Raw genomic sequence first — 21,951 nt, 5'->3', positions numbered from 1 at the left:
CAGATGCTAGGAACCTGGGGGGTGAGGGGTCAGGGGAGGGGGGCTGCCTGTGGCCAGGTGTGCAATGAAAATGCTCTGTTCTTCCATTCTGAGAACACCACGGGGCACCTCTCAGCGCTGCTGATTTTCGGGCCCTGGGCTCCAAGGGGGCCATTCCCCGGGGCCCTTGGGACACAGGATGGCTCAAGAGCTGAGAGCCCAGTGGGACAGGGACCCGAGAGATCTCTGTCTACCTTCTGTCCTCCTGCAATCCCACGCTCATCTGACCATCTGTTGTGCAGGGGCCCAGGCCCACCCCAGATGGATGATGGGTACACAGTAGAGGGCTGATCTGCACTCACGGGAGTGCCCCTGTCCCAGGGCCCCAAGCACAGAGGACATTCTTCCTGAAGGGTGGCCCCACTGCAACCATGCACAGCGAAGCTTCGTGTGTTTCCTCCCTCCAGAGCACCCCTGTGGACCCAGCACCCCACCTCGGCGGGAGGACCGCCCCCCACCTGCCCCACGCCCTTGCCTTGTGGGAAGAAGGGCTGAGTCTCACACCCAGTTCTCCATGAAGGGAGCATGGCTGTCAGTTTCCCAGGCCCTGAGTGCATCCACGGGAAGGGAAACAGGGCTCCCCCCTTTCCCTGGGTTTTTTGGATAATTCAGGCCAAAGCAGACTGATGTTGGTCTGGTTTTCAGAAACGACTCCATGCTGGGGAGGAGAGGGCCCACAGGCTGCTGGGAGGGGCAGAGGAAGTTTCCATAGGGTTTGGAAGCAAGAGTAACAATAGCTTTTACCTAGTGAGCTGACCTCGGGCCCAGGCACTTTGTGTACATATATACATACGAATCTATAAACCAATGACAAACGAGGCAAGGCCACAGTGAGCTCAGGAAGCTGAGGTTCAGAGAGACCAAGACCCTTGCCCGAGATCCCTTTGCTGGTGACCCTGACATTAACTAGTACTGTCCCCATGCCCCGCCCCTGGCACAACCCTCTGTCCACCCCACCAACCACTCTCAGCACTCCAGCGGCCAATGTGTCCCTCTCTGGATAACCAAAACCCCAAGCACACCCCACAGATGAAGGGGCTCTGACCGGCCCAGCCTTCCTCTGTGGCCACACAGGAACCCAGAGAAGTGAGGCCCAGAAGCTTCCACACTGCTGGTGACTCACTGAGCCCCTGGGCACCTCACCCTGCTCCTTTGTCTCCGCTTCCTCCTCGGCCAAGCAACAAAGAAATCAACATGCCTTGCAGCAATCATCAGGAACATGTGACTGGACTGTGATTGTGACTTTGTTTTAATAAAAATAAAGGTCCAGTGAGGCCTCTGAGATGGTTCCCCTCTCTGGACGGCTTTGGAGGGCTCTGGCCACAGAGATACTGTGTGTTGAATTCTGGCCTTGCTTTTTAGAAGCTGGAAGTCGCAATAATGGACTGGTATTTCCATCTTTAGAGGGATCCCCTCCGTACACTGTGTGTAAAGCCATTTAGCAAAATCGCCCATCACTCAGAACAGAATGTGCTTTGGCCAAGTTGGCATTATGTAGCTTGATTCACCCACACCTCGGCTGGTAATCCCTGGTCCTCTTCAAAAGCCCATCTATCCTCAGAGAAAATTTACCCCCTAAACGGCTAGGGACAAGGAAGGTGCCTGGTTCTTAAGTGTTATTGACATGCTCTGGGGTCCTGCAGGCTTTTAGGGGTCATGGGGCAGTCCTCCGGGCATCTGGATTAGAAGGGCGACTGGAATTGGTTTGAGTTCTGAAGCATTTTCTAGAAAAGTCAATCCACCAAGCAGCCTGGGCACCATGCCCAAATGCAGGGGCCCCATTCACACCGAGCTGGGCCCAGGGCACACAATGTAAAGAGCGCCCCCAGAGTTGTGCGACCTGCAGCCCACCCCAGAGGATGAATGGACAAAGGCCAGAGCAGGCAAATCACAAAAACAGAACAAAAAATGGCTGGTGAGCCCCTGAAAATATGCTTCCTCTTGCTGGTTAGCCAGGAAATATCCATTAAAACCACCACCCATCATTTGCATTTAGCCAGGTAAACCAGCACAAGTTTTAAAGGCGCTACATGGACAAGGGTATGACGAAACAGCACGGCCGCCCCAGCTCACTGGGAAACAACCTAGCAGTGTGTACAAACAGCTTGAAATACGCCTATATCCTTCGAACCAGTCATTCCACTTTCAGAAATTCCACTATAGGACATAGCCAAAAATGAAGCTAAAGCTTTATGTGAAGGTATTAATCAGGGTATTACTACATAAGAGAATGAAGTATTTTATGACCGCAAGAAATAAAATGAAAGAAGCCCTCCGCCACTAAAAGTCCCTGACATGAGGGGCGCCTGGGTGCCTCAGCCATTGTCTGCCTTTGGCTCAGATCATGATCTCAGGTCCTGGGATCGAGCCCCACATCGGGCTCCCTGCAGGGGGACCTGCTTCTCCCACCCCCACTGCTTGTGTTCCCTTTCTCACTGTGTCTCTGTCAAATAAATAAGTAAAATCTTTTAAAAACAAACAAACAAACAAAAAAGTCCTTGACATGAGAGTCCTGCCTGGGAAGGGTGACTAGAATATAAGCCACTTACCCAGAATCGTCTCATGGGGCATGGAGGAAGAGCCTTTAGAGACCCAGGAGAGGTGGGGACCTACTCGAAGTCACACAGCCCTTAGGTAGCAGACTGGGGCAAAAACAAGACCTCAGTTTTAGAGTAATAAATTGAATTTAATAACTTTTTTTTTTTAAACCTCTCATTTAAATCCGTTGTCTGTTTGCACCAAGAGAATCTTTTTTTTTTTTTTTTTTTTTTTTTTTTTTTTTTTTTTTTTAAGTAAGAAGACAGCTGGGGCACCTGAGTGGCTCAGTGGGTTAAGCATCTGCCTTTGGCTCAGGTGTCCTGGGATCGAGCCCCCCGTCAGGCTCCCCGCAGAATGGGGAGTCTGTTTCTCCCTCTGCCTCAGCCTCTCCCCCCGGCTTGTGCTCTCTCTCTCGATCACTCCCTTTTTCAAATTACAAAAAAAAGGAAGAAGAAAGCAACAGACCGCTGAGGCAAGCATTTCCCCAATGTTGCCGAGGTGCTGGGGCTTCTGCGGAGCCTTGCCAGCCCACCCTACGGGACTTGTCCCATAGTCGATCACCTTCTAGGGCCTCGTCAACACACATTTCAGGGCCAATCTGCAGGGAAGGTGTTTCCTCTCTTGGTTTCCCTGAAAATATCCAGGCTTTCTATTTGCCTGAAATGCCCCCAGCAGGCAAATCCATAGAGTGAGTGGCCAATGACCAGGGGTTGGGGGAGTGGAGGGGCAGGGGTGGGAGTGGTAGTGGAGGAGGGAGTGGGTGGTGACTGACAGGCATGGGGTCCTTCTGAGATATGACCACGTTCTGGAATCAGATGGTGGTGATGGTTACTTTGTAAATATAATGGAGACCAATGAATAGTACACATCAAAGAGGTAACTATTACAGTGTGTGAGTTATATCTTAATTTTTAAAAACAAGCCCCCACCTTTCTCTTGGCTTTGAAGGTGAAGACCCAGCCTGGAGGAGAATGTCAAGGACGGACTTGGCCCTTTACACTGGATGTCATCACTTTCTCCACAGTTCCTTGGCTCTGCACCCTTCTTTTCCATCACCGGTGGATTTTATAGTTACTACAATCTGTCCGAGCCCTGCCCTGGGTCACTGTCCTAGGCAGGCCACACCATCTTTCTCCATGTTTCCTTCAAAAGCCTCCTCTCTGCTTGTCTTGCCTCTCCTAATCTGGCCCCCTCCTGTCCATCCCGCCCACGGCAACCCGACAAATCTCTAAAACTACACAGCTTAGCATGCCATTGTGTTTAAACTATGTCAGCGGTCTCCCGAGAAGTTCAAATATTGACGCTCAGGCTCCTTGGCAGAGTTTCCAAGGAGCACATCTGCCTGTCCGGCCTCCTCCTTCTCTACCCAGCCAACCCTGCCCTTCCCGCACCAGCCTTCTGGAGGCACCTGGGATATCCTGAGCCACCTGGATGCTACTCACCATTTATAACAGCCCAAGCGCCCCTCCTTGCGGCAAGTCACCCCTAACAAATACAACACAGTGTCGGGTAACACCCCCACCCAATACATGTTGCTTCTTGCACTCAATAAAAAACATACTGTGTCCATTACGTCCCAGGCGGCGTTACAGGGAGATAGTAGTGAACAAACCGACCACAGCAGCTGCCCTTGTGGGGCTTACTAGAAACTTCCCCCCAGCACATCACTTATGCTATCCAAAGGGTTGGTTTCCTTATCTGGGTACTCCATCAAAACAAACAGGTCTCTGAGAAATCATTAATTGTACCACCACTAGCTCCAGCAAAAATACAGTGGTTCTTGGAAAATACACAGATGCCCAGCAAATGCTGCCTGGATGGACGAGAGCCTAGGATGGGAAGCAGGTGTTATATCGGCGCTCCTCAGAGCCAACATGGTCCGAGGCCATCTTTGTTTTGTTCATGCATCACACAGGATTAAAATGATCTCTTCACCCATCTACCCCATCTCCCAGAATGTGCACTTTCCAAAGAATGGCCATTTCCTTAACAACAACTCGGCATTCCCTATGCCTACAAAATACTAAGTACTCAATGCAATTGAAATAGCAAGTTTAGCCCATGATAAGGGGGCCAGGACCTGGGACCACATGGGACCCCATGCTTTAGAAGGTCCCAATGTGGCCTTCCTCCAAGCCAAGTCCATCCCATGGGGTCAGGAAGCAATCCAAAGATTTGAGGGTCAAAAGGGATGTGTGTACCCACACTTTGTGTCCAGGACCCTAGCTGCCTCAATGGGTAGGTATTTACCTAAGAGAAATTAAAACATATGTCAATACAAAGATTGTACACATGAATGTTCCTAACACCTTTCTTTTTAACAGTCCAAAACTGGGGTGCCTGGCTGGCACAGTTGGTTGAGTGTCCAACTCTTGATTTTGGCTCAGGTGATGCTCTCAGGCTTGTGAGATGGAGCCCCGCAACAGGTTCCATGCTCAGCGGGGAGTCTGCTTGAGATTCTCTCCCTCCCTCTCCCTCTGCCCCTCCCCCCATCAAACGCAGGTGCGCGCGCGCACTCTCTCTCTCTCAAACAAACAAATATCCCAGGGGCGCCTGGGTGGCTCAGTTGGTTAAGCGACTGCCTTCGGCTCAGGTCATGATCCTGGAGTCCCAGGATCGAGTCCCGCATCGGGCTCCCTGCTCGGCAGGGAGTCTGCTTCTCCCTCTGACCCTCCCCCGTCTCATGCTCTCTATCTCTATCTCATTCTCTCTCTCAAATAAATAAATAAAATCTTTAAAAAAAAAAAAAAAAAAAAAAAAAAACAAATATCCCAAACTGGAAGGCATCTAAATGAGCCCCAACAGGTGAATGGATAAATAAATTGGGGCTCATCCCTGAAACAGAATACTACTCAGCAGTAAATAATGACTGTTAATAGACACACAACATGGGTAAACCTCAAATGATGATGTGGAATGGAAAACTCAGACCAAAAAAGGGGTATATACTGTATCATTCTATTTGTATCAATGTTCTAAAAGATGCAAATAGTCTTATAGTGACAGAAAGCCTATCAATGTTGAAGGAGCTGTGAGAAAGAAATTGATTACAAAGGGGCACAAAGAACCTTTTGGCAGGGAAGGGATATGTTCATTATCTTGACTGCGGTGATGCTTTCACTGATATGTCTATTTCAAAACTCATCAAATTGGACACTTTGAAAACTCGCTATCTATTGCTTGTCATTTATGTCTAAATAGAGCCATTGAAGAAAAAAAAAAAAAGCTACTATACCCCGGTAGCACTTCTGAGCTGTCAAGTTCATAAAAACCCAATATTTGACAACACATTTTAAGAGAAAGGTTTAGGGAAATGCAGACTCTTCTTCATTGCGGGTGGAAATGCAAAATGGTCAATGCAGAGAAATCTGGCAACATCCATCAAAATTACAAAAGCATATGACCCTCGGACTCAGCAGTTTGCTCCTGAGAATTCACCATGCAGATACACCTGCACACCCTTCCATGCGAAGTCATGGCATAGATGCCAAGATTACACACTGCAGCACTGCTGGTAACCGCTCCCTTCCGCATAAACATAAATAAGCCAGTGTCCATCTCTGGGGCTGCTTAATACTAAACTATGATACCTCTCGCATGTGGAATGCTAGGTAGCTCAGAAGAGAGACAGCTCCTTATGAACCAACCGGAGAAATCCCCCAGGATATACTGCTAAGTGAGAAATAAGCAAGATACATAACAGCATGTGTGGATTACTATTTTGTGTTTAAAAAGGGGGAAGATAAAAATATATACTGAAGTTTTCTTGTGTTTGCATTAGGAAGCACCGAAAATGTATCCAAGCAATTTATAACACTGGTTTTAAGCAGGGGCCAGTTAAGGGGTCAGATGGGGGGCGGGGGGGGAGTGGAGGGGAGACAGTGTTAAGGGAGATTTCTCATTGTTTTTTATCTTGGATACATGTGAATGTACTACCTGTTTGGAAAAAAAAAATTTTTTTTTTTTTTAAGATTTTATTTATTTATTTGACAGAGAGAGAATGAGAGAGAAAGCACATGAGAGGGGGGAGGGTCAGAGGGAGAAGCAGACTCCCTGCCGAGCAGGGAGCCCAATGCGGGACTCGATCCAGGGACTCCAGGATCATGACCTGAGCTGAAGGCAGTCGCTTAACCAACTGAGCCACCCAGGTGCCCAAAAAAAAAGAAAAAAAAAATTTTTATTATAAACTTTTTAATATACATTTAGAGTCCCTGGCCTGGAGATCGACTTCCTTGAAGCACGTTGAGATTAAGTGGGGTCATGGCTCGTAAAGAGCTCACTGAACAGGAGCAGCATTCCTCACCATCTCCAGCCTGCCTGCCTCAGAATCACCCTGAGCCTCCAAAAATCCAGATTCCGAGGGCGCCTGGGTAGCTCAGTTGGTTAAGCGTCCGATTCTTGATTTCAGCTCAAGGTCATCCTCAGGGTCTTGAGATGGAGCCCTGCATCAGGCTCCATGCTCAGCACAGAGTCTGCTTAAGTTTCTCTCTCCCTCTGCCCCTCACCTCTGTGCTTTCTCTCGAATAAATAAATAAAATCTTTAGAAAATTAAAATAAAATAAAATAAATAAAATGCAGGTTCCGGGACCCCACCCCAGATGCGCCCAATCAGAATCCCTGGGGGGTGGTGCCCAAGGGCCTGTATTTTTTTTTTAAGTTCCCAGGGGATCATATGGGCTGAAAGAGGAGGTCCATGACCTCCTGATGGGGCAGATGAGGGACATGTATTCAGTCCATATTTACTCAGCTCCCACTATGAGTCAGGCGCTGTTCCAGAACCTGCTATCTTGGGGCTTATATTCTACAGGAAACACGCAAAGACAAACAAGAAAAGTATTAAATAGTAGATATGGAATGCAGGTATCAGAACAGGCTGACCTGGCAGGACTAGGCAGACAGCTAGGCTGGAGAGGGGCTCTCTGAAGGAGGTGACATTTAACCTGAGATGGGAATGACAAGGAACCCGCCCTGCAAGTGTGGGGGGCCTTCCGGGTCAAGGGAAGCTTAAGCGTGACCCAGAGCAGGATGGAGCCAGGGTGGTGGTGGGGGGGGCTGCATGAAGGAGGATCTGAGGGCCCGACTCGTTAGGGCTCTGGAAGCCAGGGTCCAGAGCATGGATTCTATATGGAAGGCGCTGGAAAAGCCACAGAAAGGTTTCAAGCACCAAAGTCATGTGATGGGGTGTTCTGAAAAAAGACGACTCTGGCTGCCATGGGGAGAGTGGCTCAGTGGGAAGCAAGGCTGGGGGCGGGGCGGGGGGGAGTTTGTTGCAGGAATCCAGGGACGGGGGGAAGATGGCTTGTGTGAAGGTGTGGCTCTGGACATGCCGAGACGTGGATGGCTACGGGCCAAGTTTGGAAGGTGGTGCCCAGGGGGCTCCATCCTTACTGGAGTCCCAAGTGGACCGTGGGCTTGGAAGGAACACCAGATGCCTGAGCAGCAGGTGCATGGGCCCACGGGCCTTCGACTGAGGTGGGAAGGGCCCCAGAGAGGAGACCCTATATACGTACGCTGTCTGCTGAGAATGATATTCAGTAGGACATGAAGCCAATTCCAAAAAAGGACCATTTAAAGCTGCCCCTTAAGCTCTTGAGAACAAGAAAAGGCTAAGTGGCTTCCATCTAGTTGAGGTGTGAAGAGCCAACAGAGGGCCGAGCGAACCAGCGTGGTTGGGCTGAGGTCTGGACGACGGTGGAGCCATGGGTCCCAGGAGTTGGTCAAGATCTAAGATGGAAGTAAGTGCCTTATACTAAATTTAGCCTCTAGAGGATTATTTTGTGGATTTCACAAAGGAGCCTCCGGCTGCCCCTGACCCCAGGCCTGCTGCATATAAAGCAGCCGACCCACATTCCTTCCCTGCTGGCCCGACTTCTGGTTCAGTGAGGGCTGCTGGGAGAGCTGGGTGGTGGAGGGAGGGGGACTGTCAGGGCCTGAGTCACCTCAGGCAAAGCAGAGTGTCACAGCAGGGCCTGAAGGAAGGGATGCAGGCAGGCAGGCAGGGGGGAAGCGACCTGCCCTGGCTCAGGCCTGGGACAGAAGCAGGTAGACCAGGTTAAGGCCGGACCCGCTGATCGGCTACATGACTTTGCACAAGGAGCTTCGCTCGGGGAACATCAATATTCTCATTTATAACAGGTGGATAGTCCCCCGGTTCACAGGACGGTGGCAAAGATGTCGTGAGGAAATGAGAGAAATGAGAAGCGCCTAATACAGCGCCTGGCCCACAACAAGGGCTCGGTGAAAGGCAGTCGCCAGAACAGGGTGGAGGGCAACTCCAGACAGAAAACAGGACTGAGGCACACACACCACCAAGTGACAAGCCCCAATGGAGTGACAACTGTCATGGCCTTCGTGCCTCCAGCACGAGCGGAAAACTGCAACACGTATGAAAGCGTGGACAGAGCAGATATGAAAATCCTTGCAACTGTTGTTCCTATAAACACGTATCAGCTCTAGACAATGAGAACGAGAGCACGCACCATCCTAGGCACCCAGGGACACTCAGGAAAAGCAGCGATAGAGGAGGTCCCAAGGAATGCAGCTGTTCAAGCCCCACCTCAGACCTACTGAATCAGAGATTCTGGACGTGGAGTCCCGTAATCTAAATTTCGTATGGGGGAGGGAGGCGCAGAGAGAATCCTAAGCAGGCCCCATGCCCAGCGAGGAGCCCAATGGGGGGCTCGATCCCACGACCCTGAGATTATGACCCCAGCTGAAATCAGGAGTCGGACACTTGACTGAGCCACCCAGGTGCCCCTCCAGTAATCTATTTCTTAACATATCTTCCAGATGATTCTGAGGCACACTGCAGTTTAAGAGCCACTGATTTAAGTGGCCTGGCAGTGGCATGCCAGGTGTTAACTGTGGAGCTTGTAAGAAATGCAGAGTCCCAGGCTCAGCCCAGACCCACTGAGTCAGGATCTCCATTTTATCAAGATCCCCAGGGCGTTCATCTGTGCGTGTGTGAGCAGCTCTGTCTAGAGCTCTAGCCCAACGCTGTCTAACAGAAATGTAATTGAGCCACGCGTCATTTAAAAATTTCCAGTAGGGGCGCCTGGGTGGCTCAGTCGTTAAGCGTCTGCCTTCGGCTCCGGTCATGATCCCGGGGTCCTTGGATCAAGCCCCCCATCGGGCTCCTGCTCAGCGAGGAGCCTGCTTCTCCCTCTCCCACTGCCCCTGCTTGTGTTCCCTCTCTCACTGTGTCTCTGTCAAATAAATAAATAAAATCTTTATAAATAAATAAATAAATAAAAATTTCTAGTAGCCACATTAAAAAAAATAACAGTGAAATTAATTTTAATAATATATTTTATGTAACCCAATATCCAAATATTATTGTTTCAACAGGTATTAGGAATTTTTTTGAGGGGGGTACTAAGTCTTTCAAATGTGATGCTTCATACTTTACACATCTCATTTAATTAGCCACCTCTCAAGTGCTCAAAGGTCCCCCATGGCTAGCGGATGCCTTGCGAACAATATGGAGAACAGAGTAAAATTTCCAAATTCTTTTTACGAAGCCATCAACATTTTTACACTGATATTTCTTTCTAATTTTGTGCTGTCACACGACAGACCCATTTAATATTGTGGTTAAAATGAGGACTCTAGAGCCAGACTCTCTCTAACCCTAACCCTAACCCCTAACCCTAACCCCTAACCCTAATGCTAACTCTGGACTCTGGGGTCAGACTCTCTGGCCTCTCACCTTAGCTTCAATAAGGAAATTCAGTTAAGTTTGTGGGTCATGAAATTAAGACATGAAAATCCCTATTTATAAACAGTAAACATTTCAAGAAAAGATCTCATTTCTAATAGCAACTACATAAAAAATAAAATTTGGGGGAGAAGAGTCAATGAGATACTATGCAGGACCTTTGCTGAATGAAACATGAAAGCTCTCTTCCAGAGGAACAAGAAAAAGAAGTCAACTGAAAGATGCACTGTGCTCATGGAAATACTCAAAATGGTAAGGATGTTAATCCCCCCTAATTTCAGTGTAATCTCAAATGAATTATCAATAGGATCTTTGCACCAACCATGTGAAAGGTTCTGTCCTAAATGCTTGGGATATATCTAAATTAAAAAAAAAAAAAAATCTGTGCTTAGTAGATAACCTCCCAGTAAGGTCTTTCAAGGTTTGTAAATATTAGGGCTGGAGCGTGAATGTATGTGTATTTTTTTTGTTTTGTTTTACCAAGGAAGAATTACACAAAACCCTCATAAGGATTGCCTATGGGGAGAACACCTGGGGTAAACTGCAACTTTCTTTTTTTACCTTTGTATACCATTTAAATTTTTAAATGTTTACAAATACTTTATAAAATGCCAATGTTAATTATCTGAGCAATGAGTAAGACATGAGTAAGACATTTTAAAATGTGTGTATTTAAAAAAATCGTAACAATGATGATTGGTGAATCTGGATCAAGGCTCTATCCTTCCTCTGCTGCCCTGAGACATTCCAGCTCTTTCTAGGCGCATCTCTCTGGGCACGTTTGGTTCCTCATATGGAACACCAAGGCATTAGATTCGCTCTCTAAGGGTCTGTGCAGTTCTAATATTTCTTGATTCTTTCTTCCATTCATGCATTCAGCTGGTTTTAGAGGGCCTACAATGTTACAGGTGCAAGGGATCTAAGTGTGCCAATGACTAGCCTCAGGGACCTTAGAGTCTAGCTGGAAGGCTGATACTTAAGCAAATGATCCCATAAGAAAATGCACAAGTGCACTGCAGTAAGCGCTATGGAGGAGGAGCGTACCAGGACAGGGGAGATCAGCAGGTCTGAAGGCAGGAGGTGGGGCGGGGGGGGGCGGGGAGGAGAGTCTGGGTGAGCTGAGCAGCATGAGCAGGTGTTAATGGGGGTTTACAGGGAGGGGGAGGATGGAAACAGTCATTAACAGGAGGAGAACAGCAAACACCTACAGTAGGACTGCCAAGCAGCTTTGAGGAGTCTAGAAAGGCACACAGCATTAAGGGGCATTCAACTGATTATTTGCCTAATGAACTGAAGAAACGTCATGCAGCTAGGGTAATTTTTTAAATTGTATTTTGCTTCTCTTTGGAATGCCCTTAGAAGAACCCACTCCCTAAGCTCTACATCATTAAGCAGACATCGGCACTCAGATATATAATCTGTGATCCACATCTCTGAGCTAACCCTCAGTCAACTTTGTGGAACCCCAGGGGTAAAGAAAAGCCGCCAACTATTCCACAAGCCAGGTACAGTACTCAGGGGCAAGCGACAGTCACCAGTGTGCCCCAGGAACCCATGGGGTGTATCTGAGCGCCGAAGCACCTGTGAAATGTAATATTTCAACCCGCATCGCAAAAGAAGCGAAGAACCTGGGAAGAACTCAAAACAGTAATAATAGTGGGGGGGCAACAAAATCATTTGGTTTCTCAAATGTTCACGAATTACAGTGTAAATACAGAGTAAACTAACAAAGACAGCATGGGGGAATAAAGGGAAAAAAAAAGGCAGTAAGCAAAACCTGCCTTCCAGCTACATGGAAAAACACTCTAGTGCCCCAAGTAAATAAATAATAAAAGGATATGGAAACAATACACCTTGAAAACTCTCGCCCCTCCTCTGTTCTCCTGGCCAGAAGCAGTGCTGACAGGTTTGCGCTGCTTGGGCTACACAGCACGCTAGCATTTATTTATCTAACAACACCTGAGTCCCCTTTAACGAAATCAGGTAGGGCATTTCAACGACCTGAAGCCCGTGGGTTAGTGTATCCCATTATTTTACTCCCAACCTCCAGCATGAGCTCCTAAGACAAAGTACCCTGGCCCCTGGACTAGATAAATGCTAGAAATAAGGGGTGCTCAGATCACACCATTTTCCTCCCTCCCACTCCCCACGGTAGGAAGGCTCTTGAGACTATATGCCCATAAGGAAAAATAAAACAATGCATAGCCATTCTCACCACGCCTAGCCCTGGTTTTTGAAAACACCTCAATTCCTATCCGTTTCACAATGATATAGCCTTAACTTGGCCTGCTCACACATTTTCATGTTATTCCTTAAACACATGCTAGGCCACCAGCGCAAGCAAACTGTGCAACCACTAGGGACGGAACAGAACATGAATAAAAACAAGGCGAAAAAAAACAAAAAGGAAAAAGGAAGGTGGAAATAATAACCCAGGATCACAGAATTTTAGAGCTAGAGGCGGCTTTGGGGAATAAAAAACAGGCTCCAGGACCTGCACCAGGGCAGACAACTGGTAGCAAAGAAGGATCTAGAAGGGTCTAGAGAAGTCTAGGAAGGTAAAACGCTGACTAGCTGTCATTTCTGCAGTAGGCCTGGAAGCACTTCTTAAGGCAATATCGCGCTCCTCACTGCACGGCCTCATGCCGTGGTGTGTCAGGGCTGCTGAGAAAATCGAGAGCAATCTCCGGCCTAGGGCAGTGGGCTGGCCTCCATAGCAGCTGTCAGACCCAGCTCCCCGTGGAGCAGAACCGCCAAAGAAAGGAGTTGATATCTAGGGATCAAGCCGCTTTTGCTCGGAGGTTCATTTTTCATAGAGCGTGTCCTAGGATTTGGTAATACTTGATGTAACACGATTTTACTCCCCTTCATTCTTCTGTGAAAGCACAGAGAGGTTCACTATTATCCCATTTCACAGATAAGAAAGCCGAAGGTTAGTTTTGTTTTTCAGACTGTGTGCTGCCAACGACTTGGCGACCAGGACTGCCTTTCCGTGGTCAGAGCAACATCCCACGGGTAGCAAGTTATCATTAACAAAGCAGCAACAGAGGGGCGCCTGGGTGGCTCAGTCGTTAAGCGTCTGCCTTCGGCTCAGGTCATGATCCCAGGGTCCTGGGATCAAGCCCCGCGTCGGGCTCTCCGCTCAGCGGAAAGCCTGCTTCTCCCTCTCCCACTCCCCCTGCTTGTGTTCCCTCTCTCGCTGTGTCTCTCTCTGTCAAATAAATAAATAAAATCTTTAAAAAAAAAAAAACAAAAAAAAACAAAGCAGCAACAGAACCCAGAAAACCCTAATTTCTAGCTCATGGCACCAATCTGCAGATGAAGAATCGTCAAAGTGCGATCACGAGGACGCCTATAAAAATGCTTAAAAAAGGCCGTGACACATCCTATCACCGCAGCACTGAAAAGAAAAAACAGCAACATCCACAAACCCTGAGAATCTGAAACCCTCTCTGGAGGCGGCAAGATCAAGCAGTCGGCCCCGGGTCTGTGTCCTGGTCATGACCTGGCCTGTCTGGACTGTTTTCCTCATCTACCCCCTCTGCATTCTGTTTCAATCAAATGAGAACATTGGTTAAACAACACATTTTCAGTTGCACCAAAACTAGGGGCTATTATTTTAAAACACCCAAATAAATTATGGCAAATCCCTGTGGTATAACATTATAGTAGAACAGTCAACGGTGAGACCCAAAGTATAAAATATGAAAAGAGGGGCGCCTGGGTGGCTCAGTCAATCAAGAGTGTCTGACTCTTGATTTCAGCTCAGGTCATGATCTCAGGGTCATGAGATCGAGCCCCGAGTTGGGCTCCGCCCTGGGCATGGAGCTAGTTTCAGATTCTCTCTCTGCCTCTCTCCCCCATAAAAAAAAATACATTACGGGACTCCACCTCCACCTCCAGAATTTCTGATTCGGTCTGAGGTGGGGTCTGAACATTTGCATTTTCATGTGTGAAGTGAGTGCTGTTTCTATCTTTGGGTATTTGCAGATTTCTTGGGACATCCTCTATTGCTGCTTTTCCTGAGTGCTGGGCATGGAGGCTGCTTGGGATTCTCTCTTCCCCTCTCCCTCTGCTCCTACTCCGCTCACGCTCTTGCTCTCTCTCAAATAAATAAATAATCTTTAAAAAAAGATACGAAGAGAAAAGCAAGTTATAAAATATGTATAACATGATGTCACCATTATCCATATATGCATGCATAAATATATGTAGAAAAAAACTGGATGTGTCTACTGCAAATACAACATAACATCCCAGCGGCATTCTCTGAGTGGTGTAATTACTGGTGATTTGTATTTCCTTTTTCATGCTTTTCTAAGATCCATCTGTATTTTCCAGTGATTATGGACCAGATTTGTAACAATTAAAAAAATAAATGACTTTAAGACTTTAAACTATCCTCATACACACACTTTTGGTGGGAATGGGAATGGGAATAATTCCCTGGAGAGGGGATGTGGGCCTATCTGTACAAGTTTACATTGAATACTCTTTGACCCAGCATTTCAACGTGTAATTATCCCACTCTCACAAGTGCACAAAGAAGTAGAAAAAAGGACCATCATTGCAGCTTGTTTGTAATAGCAAAAGACTAGAAAACTTAAATGTCCATCAATAGGGAAATACTAGTAAATCAGGGCACCTCTATTCAAGCAAATACAGCCCAGTAGAGAAACTCAGTTATGGACTGACACCAAACTATCTCTAAGATACATGAATAGGTGAGAAAAGCAAGGTGCAGGATATCTGCTATCATTTGTGTAAACCTGCTTTTCAAAATATATTCATATTCGGTGGTATATGTACAGGCTGTCTCCAGAAGGTGCCCCCAAAATGATAATAATGTTGCCACAAGAGAGGGAAAGTGAGGGAACAGGAAAGAGGAAACCAGACGAGAGGGAAACTTCTTGTCATTGGATAGCCTTCCGTCTGTACTTCGAATCTTTTACAAACACAAAACCAAACAAAGAACCTTAAAATGTAAAAGCCTGGGGGGAAAACGGCATCAATTATTTTTCTAAAAGTTTTAGTACCTTATGCCAGAGTCCTCTTCATTTTGAAGGCAGCCCCCTAAAAAACACTGCCTCCAGCGGAAAAAAAAAACTACTTGAGGGACCCCACGTGCTGCTGCCGACCCGGTGCCCTCATGTGACTTCTAGGACCAGGTTTGGACACGTACGGGTTCAGCCAAAGCAAGAGCACTGTGTCCTTTGACAACAATGTCCAATTCTCACTTGTATGCAGTAAATAAGAAATAGTTTACCTTTCAGCAAAGGTATCGAGTTTCCCCAGCTCATCGGAGAGGCCAACAAGGGAATCCAAGGTCCCCACCTAGAAAGATCGTGAAGAAGTTAGAGGCTCACGCTTTATGGCAGAGAAGTGTAGGTCACTTTCAACAACAGTGCAGGGAGTTCTCTAACCTCCATCTCTTCTTATTCTTGGTCAATGGCCAAACTGGAAAATGGAAAGAGCTGTTAAGAGAGTGGATTGGGGATATTTTCTAATTTATTATTATTATTATTATCATCATCATCATCATCATTATTTTTCCCAACAGGATAAACTGTCCTATTTCTGCCATAGGAAGCAGTGACCACTGTGTCATTTTGAGACCCCAGCTCATTTTCTTCTTAGAATGGCAGTCTGCCAGTCATGTGAGTAATCCCCATAGCTGAGGAGACATACCAGAAAGCAAGTTAAAGAAGCTGCCATTTCTGGGGCACCTGGGTGGCTCAGTCAGTTAAACATCTGCTTTTGGCTCAGGTCATGATTCTAGGGTCCCGGGATGAGCCCCACACCGGGCTCCCTGCTCAGCAAGGAGCCAAGGAGCCTGCTTCTCCCTCTCCCTCTGTCCCTCCCTCCCCCTCTACTCCATCCCCTCCTCTCCCCCCTCCCCAAATAAAATCATAAAAAAAAAAAAAAAAGAGGGGCGCCTGGGTGGCTCAGTTGGTTAAGCGACTGCCTTCGGCTCAGGTCATGATCCTGGAGTCCCGGGATCGAGTCCCGCATCGGGCTCCCTGCTCAGCAGGGAGTCTGCTTCTCCCTCTGACCCTCCTCCCTCTCATGCTCTCTGTCTCTCTTTCTCTCTCTCGCAAATAAAAAAAAAAAAAAAAATCTTAAAAAAAAAAAAAAAAAAGAAATTGCTGTTTCTAAAGCCTTTCTCCCCCAAGATGTCCAACAATCCCTGGCTCTGTTCTCCTTTGCTATTACTACCAACGATCTTGCAGGGGCAGAGGGTCAGCTCTCCCGCCCACCTCATCATTCACGCGAGTCTTTTTCTTTTCAGATTACTTGTACCGATCCGCTTCTTAATGTGACAAGTATGACAGAGTCCAAAACTGTATTTAAAGAGCCAGTCTACAGAATCAGAAGGAAAGGCTTTGTTTTCATGTCACCAACCACCAATCAGACATTAAAAAGTAATCAGGATTAACACTGTGTGTCAACTATACTCTCACAAAAGAATACTTTTTAAAAAAAAAATTTTAAGAAAGTAATTAAGGGGGGGCGCCTGGGTGGCTCAGTCATTAAGCATCTGCCTTCAGCTCAGGTCATGATCCCAGGGTCCTGGGATCGAGTCCCACATCGGGCTCCCTGCTCAGTGGGAAGCCTGCTTCTCCCTCTCCCACTCCCCCTGCTTGTGTTCCCTCTCTCTTGCTGTGTCTCTGTCAAATAAGTAAGTAAAACCTTAAAAAAAAAAAAAAAAAGGTAATTAGGAAATGATGAGGCCCAGGTATCTCTAATAAGTTGCTTCTTTTCAAGTAACTCGATGTTAAGCATCTTCTGGCGAGGGTCCTGTCTCTTCTTTTTGCTCCCTCCCATCTCACAAGCTGCCTTGCACAGAGCGGTGAGTGCACACTGATTCCCTAACCCTCACAGCGGGGGTCACCAGACAAACAGGGGCAGGTCTGAAACAGGCAGCAACACATGGGTTCAGAAACTTAACCAGATCTGCAGCCCTGGTCTCCTTTCTCCGCCCTTCCTGATCTATCACATGGGATTGGTAAATATTCCAGATGATGCGTTTGAAGGGCCTGGCCCCCAAAGTACTGCTCAATGAACACTAGCAAATACAGTAGCATCACTAAGAAGATTATATGGCAGTTTGCTAGGAGAGGGGCCTCTGGGCGGTTGGGTGGGGCCATCCCTCCAGCACCCACCATGCATCTGCACAGGTGTCATCGAAAAATGCCTCAAGCGTCTTCCTTTTGGGAACTTGCAATCTTAGGAAGCACCGCAAAAATTCCAGTCTTCTGAAGCAAAAAGACTTGCACACCTTGCTCCTCTTTCACATTTGTTTCATTTTAACTTTGTTCTCCCCTGCAAGAGCCCTTAGACTCCTATCTCTTTCCTGTCATATCTCTTTCTGCCATCCGCCCACTTATCATTAAATTCCCCTCCTGCCTCCCCACCAGTACCAGAGGGATCCGGAATTTCCCACCCTGTGCCAGGTCACGAGTACGACCAACGCTGAAGCTCTCCAAACCTGCACATTTAAACTGTATTGTTCGTCGTCTTAGATGTCAAAGACAAAACACGAGGAATCCTACAACAACTCACAAGGGCGCAGGTATGTAAAATGCTCTTCCCACTTTTTGAAGACACTGCTACCCACCACACCCATCTCTCCCTGTTCATCCTGCCCTCTGTCTGTAAGTCCATAGGAACCACAAGTAACTTTGGGCTACGGCGTCAAGTCCCATCCAGACCACTGACTTGCCCTGTGCATCCTCACCCCCAGGCTGATCCTCAGCATTGCTGTCTTGGCCCTGTTATTTTCTCCTTGGCTTCCCAGAACACACCCACCCACCCCAACCCATCACCTCGTTCATCCTCTACAGGATTTTACCTTGAAGTCAGGAATCGAGAATTTGGTGTTATAAGACAGGTTGGACTTGGAGGTTATGGTGTTCATCCTCTCCAGAGCTTGTAAATTTTCCTGATCACCAGGGGCAGAAATTAACCAAAACTCCGACATGCTTCCCACCTTCTTTTATCCAGTTACTGACCAGAACCACAGCAACATACACAAACAGAAACAGGAGGAGACAAGTGTCAAATATCTCTACTCCTTCACCACTCCCTTCCCTCAGAATTAATCCTCTCCAGGATGTGTTGCTTTTACCGTTTCCCATTCTTTGCCCCTTTGACCTTCCAATTCAGATTCTCTAGTTCCAAGGACACCATATGCACAGAGCAACGTGCTGTTTCTTATCTCAACTCTGAAAGCCCTCAGGGCTCCACAAAGACTCCCAAGCCATCCATAGGGTGGTTCTGACCGGTTTTAAGGGTTGGGGGAGGCGGTTGGGGAGAACCAGATTGCTGTCCCTTTGACTTCCCCCTCTCCTGACACCATAATGCAAATGGGGGAGGGGGGCACAGCAAGCCAGACAGGGGGCACAGCAAGCCCCGCATGGGGCCCCGCATAGCTTCTTCCTTTCCATGTTGTACTTTCCGGGATGCAGGATGGGGTGAAGGCAGGAATGAGACAAGGAGGCAATTTCACAACAGGGGCTCGGACAAACCCCAGATCTTAACTGACCAACCTTGAGAATGGTGCTAGCCTTAAAAACAGACTTCAGAAGAACTTTATTTTTCCCAAATAAAAAGAAAAAAAGGTGGTGGGATGACTACTAAAGTCCTTTTTCCGTAAGACCAGGTGTCCACTCTGCAGAGGTGGGTAACGTGCTGGGCCTGGCAGTGTCTGTCCGGCGTCTGCAGCTTCCAAAGGCCATTAGTTCTGCTCATTCAAACGTGCACACACCCACACCTCTCTCCCCCTCCGCCCGTTCCTCCCTTCCCTGCGCCTCGCAAAGCGCCTCGGACGGCTAGGGGGGGAAACAGGGTGACAGCCAGAGACCCGTCCTGGAAGCTTTGCTTTTTGCCTCCCTTAGTCCCTCCCAATCCCGCGCACTACCAACGCAGTTCCTCTCGGTCTCGACTGCTGATGGCCTGGGGACAAACTGGCCCCACGCGCAGAAGCTGGGGAGATGCCACCTGCCCGGCCCCGGGAGGGCGCCGCGGGGGCGCCGGGTCCCTGGTTCCCACGGAGAAAGCGCGGCCCGGGACGGCGCGCGTGGACCGAGGCGAAGCGCGGACCCGGGCGCGCGTGGTGGCTCGCGCTGGCCGGCCCCCGGCCCGCGCCTCTCCCGCCGCCGCCCCGCGTCCCCGACCCCGCGGTCCGTGCTTACCGGGAGCCGGCGGCCGCGAGGGCGGGCGTGCGTGCGGCGGGCGAGCGCAGAAGCGGAGCGCACGGCCGGCTCCCGGGAGGCAGCGGCTTCTGCGCCGCGCCCCGCCCCGCCCCGGGCTTTTATCCCGAGCGGGGAGGCGGCCCTCGCCCGCCCCTCGGTCATTTGCATACCGGGCCGCCCGCCTCCCGCCTCCCGCCTCCCGCCGTGGCTGGCCCCGGGGCCCCTGTCCGGGCTGCGGCCGCCGCGCGTCCGGGTGCCGCGCGGGCACTGGGTCCACCCGCGGGGTGGGTGCCGGCGGGATTCTGGGGAGCATCGGGCGGGGGGCGGGGTGTCTCCAGCCCACAATGTAGCGGGGCACACCGGACGTGGACGACCGAGAGGAGCGGGCGAGGCGAAGTACCCCGGACGGGGACGCCCGCCCCCCGCGGCCGCCGCCTCGCTCTCCACCCCCACCCTGCGGTGACCCGGCACGGGGGCTCGGGAATCATCGGGCGAGAGGACTCATCTGTGGGAAGAAGCGCAACAGGTCCACCTATGTTTTTGGCACTCACCTGGGCAGAGCACCAAGCCTTCCTGTCCTTGTGGGCGTGAGCTTGCCCGGGTTGCCGAGGAAACTCTCCAGGGTCCCACGCGCCCACCTCGCCTTACCCCCCTTCGAAACTGCCCTGGCTATAGGAGGGATTTAAAATGTAGTGTCTCACCACCGCGATGTGGGTTCATGATCCCTGCTGCTTGAAAAAAAAAAAAAAGAGAGAGCGAAACCCCAGAAATTAACCTGGGAATGTTAAAACACAAAAACTCTGAGAATTCATTTTCTCCGGAGTAAGAGGAGGAAACGTGAGTGTATCCTTCCCTGTGGACAATGTTTTCAGTGGTTTCTGGGAAAGATAAAAATCTCAGAATTATCTTTGGTGGGGGGTATTGAAGAATTCCTTGAGAAATGAGCTCCCCCTTACTAGATAAAACTACTCAGTCTATCAGCCTAATTGCTGGGAATGCTTTCGGAATTTGCAAAGAAAGGTAAGGTGGAACAACAGACGCTGGGATGAGAAGGCTCCGATGCAGCACAGAATGGTGGCTTGTAAAGGTCACAACATGTCACACTGCAATCCTATTGTGGGTTCGGAATTAGCAGTTTGGAACTCCCAGCACCTGCATGGTGCATCATCATTATTGGGACACTCGTGGGCATTAGTCAGTCCTTGCAACATCTTCCTGAGGGAGGACACCTGAAACCAAGGGATGAGGAAACTCGGTGTGTACAGGGAGGTAAAAATGGTAATTCCAGCCAAGGAGTGGCCTGGTTGGACCTTGAACCCGGGGTCTTCAATCTTGTACCTGACCCAGTAATGTCATTTTTTTCCAGCTAGGCCAAACGGAATCATAGAGCTGGGCACAAACTCATTTACAAACAAGGGGAGGGATGTTCCAGAAGTTACATGAATTGCTGGGTGTCATGTCACTGGTTAATGGCAGAGCCATGAGGGGGACTTAGGCCTGGGATCCAAGCGTCCTTTGCCCTGCTCCCAGCCAGCCTGCGGGAGAATGTGTGCTTTCTATTTCAGTCAATGTTTTTCTTCAATATTCCAAACCATCACCCTGGCTTCTCAGACGTTGGGCAACACATTTAGAAGTATTCCCGACTTTGCTGATGGCACCGTTCTTTCTATAAATATGGCTTCCTCTAACAAGCTTGTTTCATGAAATGAGAGTTGGACACAAAATAACATCTGGACATCCGATTAAGAAGTTATTGAGGACCTACCGTGTTCCTTGTCTTACTTAAAATCTTCCTACTCAAAATCTAAAATCTTTCTGATTATGGTACATCTTGGGCTTCTTGTTACACATTGGAATTTGTGATCGCTTGGCTTGTTTCAACTAACTTTTTTCTGCTTATAAAGGTAATTCTGTGCTGCTTATAGAGGATTTGGAAAACATAGAATAGTATAAAGAAGAAAGTCAAAAAATCACCTGTATTTCCAACAGTCTGAAAATAACCATGTTAACATCTCTCTTTGTTACTTTTTAATGCGTATTCATATATACAGACTTAGACTTTGGGGCAGGATTGAGATTAGATAGTATTCATAAGGTTTGGCATCCTTCTGTTGACTGTTCTTTAAAGATCAAAAAATTATCAAGCCTATTTTATCAGTGAAGGATAATCCAATGTCATCAGCAATTTACCCAGCTCGGAACTGGAGTCAGATATATTTGATTTCAAAGTCAAATAAAGAGATCTTGTTGGACAACTTACATCTTAAATAAAAGGGAAAAAAAAAAAAAAACAGAGAGAGGGAGGGAGGGAGAGAGATGAAAACAGCACTGTTTTGCCCCAAGGTTCTTTCGATTTGCAGTTTTCAAAGGCAACATCTGTACTCATCAGTTTTGAACGGACTTGTGTTATTCTGTCAAGTTTCCCTATAATCAATCACCTTTAACACAGAGAAATAAGGAGAA

At 48.3% G+C, this 21,951-nt stretch overlaps 1 protein-coding gene across 18 annotated transcripts in view; it reads right to left on the bottom strand.

Annotated features, from left to right (window-relative positions):
• Window positions 1-21,951, bottom strand: part of ATP6V1C2 (ATPase H+ transporting V1 subunit C2) — a 77,207-nt gene that overhangs the window by 34,034 nt on the left and 21,222 nt on the right. For 16 of the 18 annotated variants that reach the window (XR_013441585.1, XR_013441584.1, XR_013441592.1 and 13 more), the window contains exons 1-3: window positions 19,489-19,584; window positions 18,147-18,301; window positions 15,561-15,628 (exon numbers count right to left, since the gene is read on the bottom strand). Coding sequence is in view for 6 of the 18 variants with exons in the window: in XM_078055971.1 (XP_077912097.1) it covers window positions 15,561-15,628; window positions 18,147-18,275 (197 nt within the window). In the remaining 12 variants the exon portion in view is untranslated. Of the gene's footprint in view, window positions 1-15,560; window positions 15,629-15,717; window positions 15,752-18,146; window positions 18,302-19,488; window positions 19,585-21,951 lie in introns of those variants that run through there. The other 2 variants (XR_013441594.1, XR_013441593.1) reach the window with 2 other exon arrangements.

This window comes from Halichoerus grypus, chromosome 10, assembly GCF_964656455.1.
Source record: "Halichoerus grypus chromosome 10, mHalGry1.hap1.1, whole genome shotgun sequence".
Classification (NCBI taxonomy): Eukaryota; Metazoa; Chordata; class Mammalia; order Carnivora; family Phocidae; genus Halichoerus; species Halichoerus grypus.
This window is presented reverse-complemented; position numbering and strand designations above follow the sequence as displayed.